The following is a 15,592-nucleotide window of genomic DNA, read 5'->3' as shown; positions in this document are numbered from 1 at the left end:
TAAGGTAGGGAGTCCTAATGTACATACATGGTCACCTAAAATATTCCATATTTTGAAATCATGGAAAACCAGTGTATTAGCACTATATCGTCAAGATATAAAGCTGAGACGAGAAAACAGTTTTCTTGACAATCAAAAACCTGCATTCTTCACATTGACCTTACCTTCAAAAGATGCACAGAGGCATTAACCGATGCAAGGGTGGCATTTGATGCCAAGCCAACGATATCAAAACTGATGATTATGCTTCCACAGGTCGCTTGAAAATTCTCCAATGCTCGCTCTTGTACATTCATTTTCTTTGCACACTCAGATTTGACTGACTTTTCAAACTTGTCTTTCGTCGATGAGTTAAAGTAGCTTGAGCATGTGAGAGCAAAGGAGAACCGGCACTTGATTCTTGGTTTTCCCGCTGTCGACTGCGTTGTTGTTGGTGGTGTTGAAGGCGTGGTAGGTGGTACTGTTGTTGCTGAGAAAATAACCAATCAAAGCATGAATATTTGAATAGAGCTTAGGATCGGTTTCATCAATCATAAAAATACACGCGAAACCATTCAAGGTAACTATGACGTCCAAGAAAGGCCTTGCTGGCTACAGTAATCATATCGTCAAGATTGTAAATAGTTCAAATATTTCTGATGAGCAAGCTAGACTTTCATTATTATAAGAGAGAATAGTGGAAAGAAGAACAAATAAACACATACGCAATGGCGGTCCCTCGAATATAGAGACATAGCCAGTTCTGTTGATGGCACATTTAATGTAGCTGGTGCTGCTAACAGTTACTAGAGTCTGTGACACCGTCATTGCATTGGATTCGACCCACGTCTTTGATGTTGGATCCCAAAGTTTGCACTGCAGAACGGCAAAATAAATGCGATTTTATGCATGGATACATCATGTGAGATGAAATATGAAAGCTTAAGAGAATTGATTGTTTTCACAGCGATCTATTTGCACTTGTTTTGCAAGGCTAAAAACTGCTGTTAAGGTTTTGAGACATCGTAATTAAGATGAGACATTTGAGACATAGGGGGATTGGCAAGCTTGGTGCCAAAGAGTTTGGTGTACAGGCATTGAAGCAAAACTTGAGCCCAGAGCCAGTTCTATATGGGACCAATTCACTAAATTTTATCCCCAAGTGGTGGAGCACAGTCAATCTTCCAAATCTGGTCTGGATTTGTTAATAGCTAATCGAAGTGAATGCCTTACCCAATACATATGATCTAGCTTACATGATGAATGGTTAGAAATACTGTCACAGTAACTTACCACGTATGTAGCCAGTGTTGTAGTCTGGAGAGGCACCTTAACAATCATTGGGTTTGCAAGTGCCGAAGGAGTTAGCTCTTCAGCTGCATACGTTTCGTCAGGATTCCAAAGTTGAATGAGAAGAACAGCACTGAGACGTTTTGAAACAAGAGGAGTTGATAGGTAATCCAGCGGCATCTATGTTGAAAAAATTACACATGAGGATACTAATGAAGGCTAAAAATTGGTATGGTACGTAAGTCAATACACATGGAATTTTCGATGCTACGACAATGATCTAATGAATTGTGCCTCTTTGTTTGTCTTTCCTATCTTGAATCAAACCTGCCATTTTGTCAACAAAAGATTAACTGGTAAGAATTTCTTCCGTTAAGAGACAGTTACGTAAGAATTTATTGCTGTCAATAACAAAGTATAGAGATCTTAACTTAAATTTTAGGTTGACAAACAGCAATGATGTCAATTTACTTAAAAAAGAAATTTCAAATGTTGTTCTTGCTTTCGAAACGAACTGGATTTAGTTCTTGATCAGAAACGAGACTGTAGCCATACAGCTTGCAAGCAAAACTTGATACAATCAATGACATGGAATATTTAATAGATTAATGAAACTATTAAAAATTAATGCCTTAAATAGAAAATAAGAATAAAAACTTCAATATAGAAATTAATTTGAGCAGAGCTTCATATCTCTAGTCACTGCTTACAAGAAAATCCTTTAACAAATTTCAACTTTTTATCACCTTAAAATCAAAGGCTAGCAACAGCTGGACTAGCACGATTCGAGTAAAGTTTAATCCGAGTTTTGTAAATGTCAATGAAGAAGTCTGGAATACTCGACGCCCAAAACGAGGCCGATAATAGAAGAAACCTCCTATTGAAGAGCACAGAAGTACTAATCATTTTTGCCACAATTCACACGGTTCTTCTTTTTGATATATGTAGTTCAAAAGGACCAAAAGCATTAGATAAGGACACTGTAATAGGAGTGCCAATTCAGACTTGGCGCACCAATATAGAGTAGGGGGGCTGAAAAGGGCGTGACCAAAATTTTTTAGGCCACGCCCATTAGAACGCCGGAAAACCCCTATCGTAGAAAATGCTTGCTTCTTACCACTTATCATTTATAAACAGTCCAATTCAGAGAAGATTTCAATTATTGTAAAAAAATATATAATTAGCTTGACGATAATTAAACACCAGTGTAACCGAGTTAAAAATTTCAATACATCATTAAACAAGATAAAACGTTCGCTGTCATATTACTGCCGAAATGCTGCATAAAATGCTGACTCTACTAACCTGCGCAGATGCAATGCAAGCTCCTGTGCAGTTCTCACCGTTAGGATTGCAAACAAATGAAGAATATTGGTCAATTAGCGTCTGTCCGAGCTGCAAGTAAGAGGCGTTTTTAATCATATCCGTACAGTCAGTGCATCCCAGTTGAATCTCACTGTTAACGGTTGAACCGAAATCAACTTTGAAAGTTTGGAGGACGGCAGTCGTAGTTTTGGCCACGGAAGCAGGGACATTGAACAGCGAGTTTCTGCACATGCCTTTGAGGAGGCTGGGCAAGAGGATGAGAAAGTTATTCTTTGCGGTTAGAGTGTCATTGTCTGTTTTATTTGGATCAAGGGTACGGAACGGCTCCAGGTAGGTTTCTGCCTAGGAGAGATTATAAAAATAATTATAAAAGAGACAAATTTGATCAAGCAATCTTTATGAAACAATCTCCTAACACTGACAAATGAAGTTATTAACAGTGACTTTAGATTTTTCTTGCTTTTTGGGAAACTTTTTATGGCAATTTAGCATTGGAAGGAGGGAGTGATATATTTTTCATGAATACTGTTTCACGAATACGTATCACGAATACGTGAATACTGTTGTGAAATGGTAACATTTGTCATTACAGGCTTTCATGAAATAAACACTGATAACCAATTTAAAATGAGTAATTTGAGCATCATATGTAGATAATTCTTTTTGATGTTTTCTGTTTTTTATATTGTCTTTCTTCTTTGAAATTTTCTACATAGTTTCATCGCTTTCTTCAGTGGGACATATGTTTGAAAATAACTTCTGTTTGAAAGAATTCGATGGAAAATTTGGCTAATCTTTGCGGAATGGAAATAAGATATGCAATTCGCAAGCAGTTTTGATTTTGTCATATTATGTTTGTTTGATTATTTAGTACTGGCTAATAGTGCATCACGTATGTTCAAGAGTACAAAGAGGTTATAAAGCCCCTGGGGTAAAAGGGGAACATGCAGATCACCTGCGATCGAAGCGAGCAGAAAATTTTGGCAAACACGCCCTTAGATTAGATTAAAATACACTCAAGAATGATTTCTTGCAATCATCATCTTTCGCTTAAAATAGTATAATGATTAACTAAATTCTTAAAATCGACTTCTTCACTCCTTGAGGTTCCCTACACCTTGAGGCCCTAAGGAATCTGATCCCCTCAGTCCCCTCTTTTTGTGTCCCTGGCTAATAAAGTATGTGAAAAATACAGAAAATTCGCTCTCTTTGACTATAACTTACAGTTTTATCACTACATACTTTATCTCTTTGTCAATACAAAAGGCATTTTGGACGGACCAACAATGTTTAACATTGTTTTCAGGGACATTTTCAGTGTAATTTGGCCTAACTACAGCTGCCACTGATTATGTATAAATCTTACCAGAACACATCAATTTGATTCTATTATCTTATTTGACTCTTGATTATAGTATAGTTTGTATTCATTTGTCTTTATTCTAAAAACATCCAAATCAGTAATATTTGGAGTATTTCTAAAGTGAAGTAATTCACCACTGCACATTTTCGATTCATCACTGCACAAATTGGTCATCACTGCACCTTAAATTAATCCTTGTGTCGCACGTTAAACGTTTAAACAATTATCTGACGAAAGCCCGAAATTCCCGACGAGAACGCTGATTGGTGAGGGCTTCCTGAGACTCCCCAATGCTCGCCATAATTGCCGCCACTGGCCACATATCTTTTTTGCCTCTAACGGATAAAAGTAATGAAATATTTACCTCTGACACTGTTATCGGTGTGACTGGTGCTGGTGTTACAGATCTCCTTCTACGTGAAGTTTTCTTTTCGGTAACAACAAACTGTACAAAGATTTTTGACATAGTATTAACCATTTCCGGGCGTGCGTTCTTCTTTGTAATTCCCTTGAAACAGGATTTAACTGAAATTGCGACGATCAACTTCTGTGAACTTGTTTTCACACTGATTGTATTTCTACTAACCTAAAAATAAAAAACGTTTCTTATTAGTAATTTTGACCACTAAATAGTTGAAAGATAGAATTTTACGAAAACCAATGTAAAGATACAAAAAAAGCTTTGAATGTTTCATGTCAAACCCTCAATAGCCCTTTGCAAGATTTGATAGAAATCACTTCCACGGAAGAACATTAATGGCACTACAGAAACACCATGTCCCATCCAGTAAATTAAATTAGTTGATTGAAAAGGATATTTTGGATATAATTGAATGTAAAAAGCGAAGTATTGAAACACGATATAGGAAAATTATTAAGACGGGAAAATGTTTTGCTATTTTTTTCTTACCACTGCAAGAGCGGTTGATTGAGCTTGTCGTTTTTCTTCGGCTTCCTTACTGTTTTCATCAGCGATTACATCACTTGATTCGATCAGAATCGTTATTTGGTCTGAGAAACAACGATGAAAAAAGCTAAATTAATGCAAGTATAAACAAAGCAAAGAGAGAAACAACAATATAAAAATTATGAATCATTGTTATTATTATCATCATCAAAAATAACTAAAGGTGAGAAACTATAAGAAATGTTATTATGGATCAGAATTTAGAAATCTGTAATCGAAAAACAATATTCAAACAAAAAATTTGTTATTAACACTAGCTAGAAAAGATTTATAATCAGCGGACATTTAGCCAATGAAACGTTTAAAATCCATCCAATGAAAATAAACTTCTTGAATCACGTAGCTCTGATAGAAATCGTATTTGTGGAGAAAAACTGTAAGAAGGGAAGAGTCTTATTTTTGCAAGGGAAGTAAAGAGCTTTTATCAATATGATATATTATTAAAAGAGCTATTTACATGCTGCAACAGTGATGTCAATAGATGCTGTGTCAGCTATGATTGAAACCTGTGCTGTGACCTCAGAGGGCGGGATTGCACGCTTGCTGACGTTGATTGTGAACTCAAGACGTACACTGTCCCCGTTTTTGTCCATCACCTTGACATACGCAGTCAGTATTCCTAAATTTAATTAAATCAATTAAAACTAAAGAAGTAATAATAATTTACAGCTAAATTGTTCCCAAACTTTCCTCGCACGTATCTTTTAGAATCTATTCAATAAAATATGTTGATCTGCAAGGCACACCCTTTACATCCCAGAATTCCTTTCTTTATGGTGGTCCTAGCTTTCTTCCTTTCCTACAATAGGTGTGAATTTTTTTTTAAAAAATGAGTCAAATCGTTGTGTTTGAAAACATTTCAGCAGCATGTCCCTCAAAAATATGCTTCAATACGAAATATGCAATAGGCTTGCTTTTCAAACGTAATGTTCGTACTTCCCTTTCTATCACTTTCGTTTTCCCTTTTTAACAAAGAAACTTGTTTTTTACTAATTTTTAAGAATACTAAAGCGATATTTGCAAGCTGAGAAAGATGCACACTCTCTCTCTACCAGTGAAAAAAATAACGAAACAACTCGGAGACAGCGTTCAGCTACTTTGATACCAATCAAATTGAGCAAACTAGGGGGACGGAAGGCGTAGGATGCACATTTGCCAATTTCTTAAAATCTTGCAGGCTCCCCAGAGAGTTTCTCGTACATATTAGTAGCATGGTCATTTGATTATTTTGAAAAAATGATGCATGCGATGATGGCTGCAGGTGGGCAAAAAGTAAAATATGTTTGCCTAAAATTTGGATTTTTATCACATGGCACAATCAGAGTCCTGGAGTACTCAACAGCGACCTTTGTTTCTTACAAAAAAATGAGTGCATCCAGAGCTCATTCTAAGATGTCATTGGCGGTATTAATCTTGTCTCCCCCAAAACCTAGTGTCTCGCGACGCCAGTCGACTCTGTAAAGTTTTTTTCCCAAAACCTTCCTCCATTCTTCTATTGTGTTTTAAATCTTCCTCCGGTCAATGACCGTGCGACCGCAATATTTTCTGGGCTCTGGTCACAATCCATTTTTGAAAAAATCGAGCTATTCCAGGAGATTTCGAGCCCTACAAACACTAGGGGCCCTTGGCACTGTGCCCAGTGTGCCCCGTTGTTAATACAGCACTGATACAACTATATTCCTCGTTAAACGTTTCTATTGAAAGCTTATTCTGGTTGTTTTCCATGTTCACAAAACACATTAGAATAAACACTTTTTAGATTTTCGAAGTTCTTCATAGCTAAACATGAAGATACTAACCTGGCATGGACTTATAATCTGATAACTGACTATCTTCTCCAGCATCATTTATTGCATTTTCCTTACCACTTTCGCCAAGGAAACCAAAAATGTATTTCAAAGGCTTGTCCGGAGCATCATCATTGCAGTATGAAGCTTCAAATGTGAACAGTGTTTGAAAAGCAATACCACTGCTAGGGCTGACTGCGAAAACACCTTTGTGATGAAGAAAAGGGCAGGTTTAATCATATGATAAAGAGTTAAAATTTAATACAGTGGCCGTAGCATTATTAACAAAGGAAGTTGGACTGAATCGGATTTACACATTTGCTGAGAATGGATTGAAGACTCTATTAGAATAGCAACGCATAACTTACAAGACGAAGGCGGTGAATTGGTTGTGATGTTCTGGACCGCTGAGCCGCATACCGTTGAATCTCCTACCTTGCCACAAGCGGTAAGGTTGAAGGAAAGCGTTGCTCCTGGCGGCAGCTTGAATGCTGCGATGGCGAGGGTAGCATCAATTGTGACCCCTATTTTCATTTTTTTGGTCGCTTTGGTTTCGCTTTTCTTAACTTTCGACGCCTCTAAATCAAACCCAGCACACTCTGAAATGTAGAGGTTTTAACAGATTATTTTATTTGAAAAATGTATGCTTTGAGAAGCCTTTCACACTAAGAAGGTCAATTTTGGTCCAGTTATAACAAGTGAAAAATATATTAGCAAGGATATCGTGAATCGTGAAAAAAAATAATGAATTCTGACCAAATTTTGCATCAACAATTTATTGCTTTTATTAAAATATAGAAAACAAGCAGTTTTGAAATATAGAAAAGGTTTTGAAAAAGCAGCAATAAGTCAAAAACAAGAAACAGAAAGATAATTATGGAGAGGCAAAAAGATAAAAGTGAAAACAATTATGGAAAAAGAAAACAAAGGAGTGAAAATTATAACAACCTTGACAGTGCCAGTAGTAGGTGATATCTCCCGCAAAATTTTTGGAAACGATTTTCGCCTTGATAGAAAACAACACAGAAGTAGGGACCTTCTTTGTACTGCTCGTTTCGAGGTAAACCAAGGGTCGACTTTTTTTCTCAGTTTTCAATCTTTTGCTCGATATTGCAACCCGTAGACCTTTCTTGTATGTAAGCACCACAGTATAGCTGAAAAGGGAAAATAGCTCGCTTGAATAAAGCCAGTTTAAAAATAACTAAGCAAAAGAGATGATAACTGCGCACGCGCTCACTCGGCTTTCTCGACAAGGTGGCCAAACGACTCGACTTGTCTCTCGATTTCTTGTTGAGTAAAAATCGAGTAAAAAATCGAGTTAAAAATCGATTCGTTTGGCTGGGGCTTAACCAGTACCACGACAAAAAGACATCGAAGTTCTTTAGCTTGAATCCATTCCACAATCCATTCGAATGGATTCAAGCGAATATATAGTGGGTTTGTCTAAATTATCAGTGGCGGAGCCACGGGGGGGGGATAGTGGGAATGGGGGGGGGGGAATAGTCCCCCCCACTTTTTCAGAAAGTTGGTCCTTAAGATTCTTGCAAACCCGATGAGAAAACCTCAGGGGGGGGGGTATGTTCGTTATCTAGATCGTCACATGTAAAGGACATTTCTTGGGAGACAACAGATGTTTCCTCCGGAAGAAAAAGTTCAAACAGGGGAATGGACCTGGTCCAAAGGACGTGGTCCCTGACAAACTTTTTGTCCCCCCACTTATCCCAGGCTGGAGCCGCCACTGTAAATTATGGATTTGTAACCTTTGTATTGTCTAATTAAATCGGAATTTTACGATGTAACAATGAATTCTCCAATGGATTCAAGCTAAAGAACTACTATGTCTTTTTTGTCATGTACTTGTTTTAAGTTTCATTATCAAGCTGTGCTTCCCAAAGTCTGAATCTATCAACCAGGATATTTTCTAAGTGTTTGGTACGTATATTTTGACGGGACCAGGCATGACCGCATCTGAAATTAAGTTGTTAAGTATAACCGTAGTATGTTATCAATATGATAGTAATTGATTATAAACATTGTTATGAGTATAATTTTGCCTTTTCTTCATTTGTCAATTGGTTCAATTTTAATCCGTTTTGGAAGCTAGATTTTAACGAATTTGCTAATTATTCGCCTCAAAGTAATATCTAGTATAACGTTCGTAATAAAGATTTCGTAGATAGCTAAAAATCAACTCACTTTTTATCGCCTTCAAGGAAGGTGTTAATCTGAACCTCGTGACGTATACACCCAGTATATATCACTGGCTTAAATGTGCCATCTACTTTACGGTAAACTGATGCTGTGCCAATTTTGAATTCTATCTGACAGTGTTGGGTTTCTGCCGTTTGATCAGGGTCAGATGATTTAGAAAGATCGAACACCACAATGTCGTTGATGCCAACGGAAGAGGGCACTGTGTATGAAAAGGCAAAGAATGTTAGGTGAATTTTCATGCAGTACTTGTTAGGGAGATGAGCAAGAGAAAGTTTCAAATTAGTCAAGCGACATTCCGTCCTGTATTATTACGGAAGTATCATTACGTAGAATCTTTCAATATAGGACGAAGGGTTGCCCCATTCATTTGAAGATTTTCGCTCGCTTGTCTCCCTGACAAGTACAACCAAATCAATTTAGCTTATTAGTTCATTTGATATCATCACAGGTTCTAATTAAGTCATCCCGAGCTTGCTCAATGCAAAATGAATCTGCTAAAATGGGTCGATCAAATTCAATCGATAATAAGAAAAAGACATGAACAGCAAAATCAACAATATTTACAACATCAACAATTAACAATTAACAACAGCAATATTTAGCATTACATTAAATGTAGGCCAAAGTTTTAGATAAAGTGACAATTTACTTCTAAGACGCGCTACAAGAGGTGATGCAACAGTAAGAATAGTTATTGTTGCAGTCGCTGTGGAGTCGGGATCCGTGGCCAAGGCGGCAGTAACAGTGAATTGATATCTCTGCAAAGGAATTAAACAAGAATAAGTTATGTGGACTTAATCAACTCTGTAATTTATTTGCCAAATTCACTGTCGAAAATGGTTTTAAAAACATACCAGATATAGACAATTTGCTATCGGCTGGTGTTGGGAAAAGATTGAGAGAAATTCTTATACGCGAGCATGTTACATCAAATGGTCAAACGTAGTAGGTGTATCGGCAGACGTAATTTTTGTTTAAGATTGAATTGATTGTTAGTTATGAGGAGGTTACTTTCAAAAGAACTTCTCCTAAAACAAGCATATTTAAGACAAGTTCTTTGAGTGTGGGTGCTAGGAGTAGTAGTATCTTGGCTCCTATGATGCAGGGGCGTCACCAAAGGGGGTTAAGGGAGCGCTTTGTCTGTCGGCTCAAAAAGCATTCTCGCCCTGTATTATGGATGGAATTATGGGTCTTCGCACAGTTATTGGGACGTCTTGGCCTTGTCTGGAGCTGTCCTGTGTCGTTAGAAGGGGAGGGGGGAGGGGGGTTGCCTCTAAACGTATGCTTGTTCTCTGTCGTAAGCTATATCATTTTTATTAACATTATTCTTGGTGCACGATGAAGGGCACAGTTGCAGTGGTACAACCTTCCCCTATATTGATTGCTCATTTTTTATATTGTGGGTAAGTTGGTGAATCTGTAATCTTAGATTTATTTAGATATATTTGTATTTGAATGAAGAAACTTGGAACTTGGTTTGTAAAGTGTCAGGCATACAATACGGTAAGGGCAATGTATAATTTCTGTGGTAGACTAGTTTCTGTGGTAGTGTGGTAGATCAGTTTCTAGAGACGTATTATCCATTCAAGACAATCATAAGCGCTGAAGAATTACTTCAGTACCATTGGTATGTTGGAAATTATTGAATTAAATTGCAGTAGCCTGAAATTTCAGTCAAATTATGATATGGTACTTCAAAGAAATCCAGATAAACCGTCCAAAAATACAATGCCTATTAAAGTGCTCTTGAAGATTAAAACATTTATTTTGAAGCATTTCATGAGCAAGGATTCTTACCAAACCAGGTTTCATGGTCCTAGGTGGAAGATAAAGGTTCCTTGCGTTAGGAAGACTAATCGTTGATCCATTGCTACTGTACCAATTGTACAAGATTTTGCTTTCTACGCCACAGCTGGCATCAATCGTCGCTTTCACTAAAAAGAAAGAAATGCTCTTTCATTTTCATATCATTGAAGGAGGGTTGCCCTTCAGAAAAAACTGGGTTCTAAGAGGTCCTCCATTTAATTCATTATCTGTTATAAAAAACAACATTTGTGTGTAATCATTCAATAACAAAAAAAGGATAATAACAGCTATTCATTCATTCTATCATTTAGACCCTGTTTACACGAGTCCAGGACCAGATCAAAAAATATCCAGATACTTGGGGATATGTAAACAGATCCGACCTGGTCGATCTGGACCAGATCTCGCAATTTGCATGGGATCCGGTCTAGATCGGATCCATTCCATTCGGTCCGCATCGGATCGGAGAGGGATCCCGAGAGGGTTCGGATAGCGGATCCAACAGTTTACGGATATACGAGATCCCGTGTAAACGCAAGGCCTGGGATCCACCTTCGTGTAAACGGGGTCTTAACGGTAGCATTGAATGGCGGAAAAACGTCGTCCTACATTCATCAGAAAAAGTCGGATGTTGACTAAAGGTAAGATGATCGAAAGTAACGTATTTTCATTTAGGTGTTTTTTTAAATCTGTCTACATAAAAAAATATCTTGACCGGTGAAAAAGGAAACAGTTTCTTATCTCTCTTGGATTATCCAACTAGATGATTGCTGGTTAATGGTTGCTGATTGGTCAAAGCAACGAACCAATCAATAGCACCATTCTTCCGCTCACGTTACTTTCAACCTGCCTTTGGATATGAAGTTCTGCATACATTTGGTCACTATCCGACATTAATACACCCATTCTACCATATATGAAATAATGCCCATAATCTGGTTTCACTTTTGCCTATTAAAAATGCTTTACTATATAATTGTTGCTACTTTCAGTAACTGCCATGCTTCAAATATGTGCTGTGTATCATGTGAGTTGTGTTGTTCTAGAAATCAAACACCTGCTCATTTATTACCTTACTGCTCAACAGATCCAAATAGCTACACTAAAGGTCGAGCAAGAAAGCAAAATATTGTTTTGTACCTTCAATTAGCAGAACTTCGGAAATAATGTGTGTCCTTTTTGTCTTTCCCACCTCTATTGATGGCTTGATTCTGCTTGCCCTAATGACAATTTTCGAATCATGACCTTGCATTCCTAAGAAGTTTTTGACTGTCAGTTTGAAGGTGATTGGGATATTCACCAGTCCGGCTTTTTTTGGGAGTGTAACCACCCGGGCAGTAGTTGGCAAGGCGCTGAGCAAGTTACGGTAATCGACGAGGTCTGGATGCGACGAATTAACATCGTTGTTGACGCTAAGGCTCCAATAAAACTCCAATGGACGACCTCCACCTCCCGAAGACTGTCGTCCTACCAGCTTGATTCCAGCACAATTAGCTGTGGAACAGATTGTGTATCAGATAGATTATGCTAACTAATGCTATGTTGATGATGCAATAAAGAGTCATTTAGAGCAAAGCGAGGCTGAAAACTTTAAAGATGAAATATGGAGGAGAGCTAGACATTAGACTGATTTTGAACTTTTTGTTTTTATATTTTCGAAAGCTTTTATTTCAAGAACCATAATATCTGAGTAATAGTTATTATAATATAATATTTTTATAAAAAGATTAATATTTATAATAGGTTTTTTATTATCATTAGTTTTGATTATATTGATTCCTAAAACTCCACTTAAAATTCCCAAAAGGATTAAGAGTGTTAGAAGGTGCTTTTGCAATGTACCTGAACTACATACAAAAATGCTTTGAAGACTATAGAATGCTATTTTCATTGCAGACTGGTTTGTTAAAAAACTTACCAACTTCTGATGATGTTGTGAGCACTGCATCTGGATAAACCACATTGACTGGGCTGGCAATAAATACAGATTGAGTAGCAACAGTGTATTTTGTCACATCACCATGGAAATCTTTGATGCTTGCACTTTTGAAGATTAACGTATCATTAGGTTTGATTGTTGCTTGTCTTCCCAACTTGATTGTAAATCTTCTAAGGCCACTGAACTTGCATATTGCTCCAGTGCCGAGCGTTGATATGTCAGAAAAGAAGCTGGAGCATGTGCTGGAAATGTCTACAGGCTTTGATGCCCTGTCTAGAATTATATCAATGAAGCCAAGGTTATCCCGAAATCTAGCACTAGTAATGTTAGCAGCGTAAGAAAATAGACTAACATTAACGTGTTTGGCCTTGTTGAATGCTCTATCCACTGGTGACCAAGACAGTGTGAGAGACAAGTTAATTGATCTTCTTATTGCGGGGATATGGCATTTGACAGTAGTTGAACTGACAAAGGTTGCGTTGAGGTGCCGACCGTCCTGTGTTATACACTTCAAGTAGCTTGAGTTGAAAAATCCACTCCCTGTTATTGTGAGATCGAATGGAAAGCCAACTTCGTGTTCCACAGGCGTTCTTCCAGCGTAGCTTATTCCAGATTTGGAATAAATGTAAATGCTGTTCTTAGAGTCGTCTGTGAATTGTGGTACTGGATCTTGTGCAGGGAAAGTACATCTGACTTTATAATCACCCACAACGACAAAAGGTGGCAGTTTGAGTGATACTCCAATGACTTTCGTGTTGAACTTTTCAAGCTTTGGTTCAGCAGCATCAATACTGCAAAAGTAGGAAAAATTTAACTTTTGCAAATTACTTTTTTCACAGATGCGGTACCCCTCAACATACCTTAACAATGTTTATCTACTCACTATCCGCCCTTATTCAAAACATGTTAACACGTGTAATAGTCCAAAACGGGTAAATATAACAACTTTTTCTAGCTCCAAAAAAGGAGTCTACTTATTTCAGGTTGACGTTCGAGTCATATTTTAAATCCAAAACTGTTTGCAACTCACTTGAGAAATAGCGTAAAATCGAATCCCTTGTCTTTAAATGTCTTTAGAAAGCAGATGTTATTGGCCTAAAATTCACATGAACTATGCTATTTTACCAACTACCTCCGCTCCGCATTGAATATTGTTTGTTGCTAAAGTGCGTTTTGGGCTCAAAGTCTTATTGAGTAGATAAAAAATATTTATCTTGCAATGGAAGGGCAGAAGACACTGATATGGGTAGTAGCAAACAGAGTCCAGAAAGCATGACGGCTCCACGGCTGTGAGCCGGAGGAATGTTATGATCCAGTGATTAGTAGATTTTAGGAAGGCCATGTATAACTTTACGAAAGTATATAAAGTGAGAAGAATTTACTGTTTTGCTTGAACCTTTCTTTTTCCTGACGAAAGGGTAAAGAACAAACCATAGATGATTTTACTTGAATTCCATTTCTAAAAAACCTTTTCTTAAAGCATACAAGGAAAATTTTGAGGAAGGTAAATAATGCGAAAAATCATCCTAAAGAAAGTTTTCTGAACTCTGTAACAGAAACAATGTATTGGTTTCCTGCATTCCAAATTCCTGCGAATTTATCCGAAAACAACTTTTCCGAAGTTTTGCAGTGATGAGGGTATGGGGTATGTAACTGTATCCAGTCCCAAAGTCATGATCTGATAAAAAGGAAGCAGTGCTAAAGAACTTACTTTTGAGAGGAAGATACAAGCTTGCAAGTGACACTTTTAAATACGTCGATTCCAGCACCGTTGCAGCCAATTGCATATTGTGCATCATTCGGCAAAACAGTCACATTGCATCGGCCAAGTCTCCTACATCCAGTGTTGAAACTAGTGTCATTGGGCAAACTGCAATTGCCACAAATGTCGTTTACTTTTCCGCCATTCGGTACTCCAGCACAGTCAGCGCAAGAGCTGCTATCATTTTTGCAAGTGCCGCACGGGTCAATGCCTGGGGAAAGATTTCTAAGCTTTGTTTAAATTGTAAATTGCAAAGAATAAATATGAAGAGTAAAGGCGCCATAGGCATGTGAAGAGAAAACATTACATACTTTTTTTCCTTTTTTTTATATTTTCTTAAAAATTTACAACGACAATCAATTACAATACAAAAGCCTAGAGAGCATGGAAATGCATAACAACCCTAAGACTTACACTTAACATAGAGACACAAATATTACAATAATAAGCTACAAAAGTGATTGGAGTGGTGTCACTCATCGTTCCAATAGCGTTGCAGATATGACAAATACTCACAAAAAAGCTATTTTAAAAGGAGATATCAAGTCTACCTATGTTCCTTGCTAATCAAACAAATTTGCGCCCAGACATGATGAGCGACACCACTCCAATCGTAAAAGGAATAAAATTTACACAAAAGAGAAAATAATTTACACGAGAGAGGTTTTCACGAGAAAGTTGATAACTTATTGAAACCGTTCTGAGGCCTGAATGTATTTTAATGTTGCATCAAGAATGTTTGTATTTGAATCAAAAGGTAACTTTTCATGGCCATAAAGGAGTATTTGCAATAGTTCTTTGTTTGGAGGGTTAGATAGGCCATGAGGACGCAATATTGTATTAACGCTGTCGAGAAGATCAATTTTGTATATGTCATAGGCACTGCAGAGCAGCAAAAAGTTCTCTGTATCCTCAATACCATCATTTATCAGGCACAGGGGATTAAAAATATCCCTAAAATTATGTTTATGGTAATTTGTGGTAATTTAGCTTACTTAGTGCAACGCGTAGCTGCGTTAGAACAGATAAAAGTTTTGGATCATGAATTTCGTAGACCGATTTAGAGGGTGGACGAATGAGTCCTAGAAGTTGTTTCTTGAAAACATTCACTGAGCGGGATTCACGAATTTCAGGGTCAAGTTTTTCCCATTCCGACAAG

The 15,592-nt window shown here is 37.4% G+C and overlaps 1 protein-coding gene across 1 annotated transcript in view; it reads right to left on the bottom strand.

Annotated features, from left to right (window-relative positions):
* The window catches only part of LOC135690940 (uncharacterized), a 40,721-nt gene that overhangs the window by 2,355 nt on the left and 22,774 nt on the right, over positions 1–15,592 (bottom strand). Inside the window, exons 15-30 of the mRNA XM_089114313.1 lie at positions 14,383–14,644; positions 12,651–13,462; positions 11,873–12,226; positions 10,724–10,860; positions 9,576–9,684; positions 8,909–9,125; positions 7,661–7,866; positions 7,081–7,311; positions 6,725–6,919; positions 5,383–5,544; positions 4,869–4,969; positions 4,323–4,544; positions 2,575–2,937; positions 1,273–1,449; positions 705–855; positions 165–469 (exon numbers count right to left, since the gene is read on the bottom strand). Of these exons, the coding sequence (XP_088970439.1) occupies positions 165–469; positions 705–855; positions 1,273–1,449; positions 2,575–2,937; positions 4,323–4,544; positions 4,869–4,969; positions 5,383–5,544; positions 6,725–6,919; positions 7,081–7,311; positions 7,661–7,866; positions 8,909–9,125; positions 9,576–9,684; positions 10,724–10,860; positions 11,873–12,226; positions 12,651–13,462; positions 14,383–14,644 (4,004 nt within the window). The remainder of the gene's footprint in view (positions 1–164; positions 470–704; positions 856–1,272; positions 1,450–2,574; positions 2,938–4,322; positions 4,545–4,868; positions 4,970–5,382; positions 5,545–6,724; positions 6,920–7,080; positions 7,312–7,660; positions 7,867–8,908; positions 9,126–9,575; positions 9,685–10,723; positions 10,861–11,872; positions 12,227–12,650; positions 13,463–14,382; positions 14,645–15,592) is intronic.

This window comes from Rhopilema esculentum, chromosome 4, assembly GCF_057945365.1.
Source record: "Rhopilema esculentum isolate cy_ngs chromosome 4, ASM5794536v1, whole genome shotgun sequence".
Classification (NCBI taxonomy): domain Eukaryota; kingdom Metazoa; phylum Cnidaria; class Scyphozoa; order Rhizostomeae; family Rhizostomatidae; genus Rhopilema; species Rhopilema esculentum.
The sequence above is the reverse complement of the archived record's forward strand: the minus strand, read 5'-3'. Positions and strand labels throughout refer to the sequence as shown.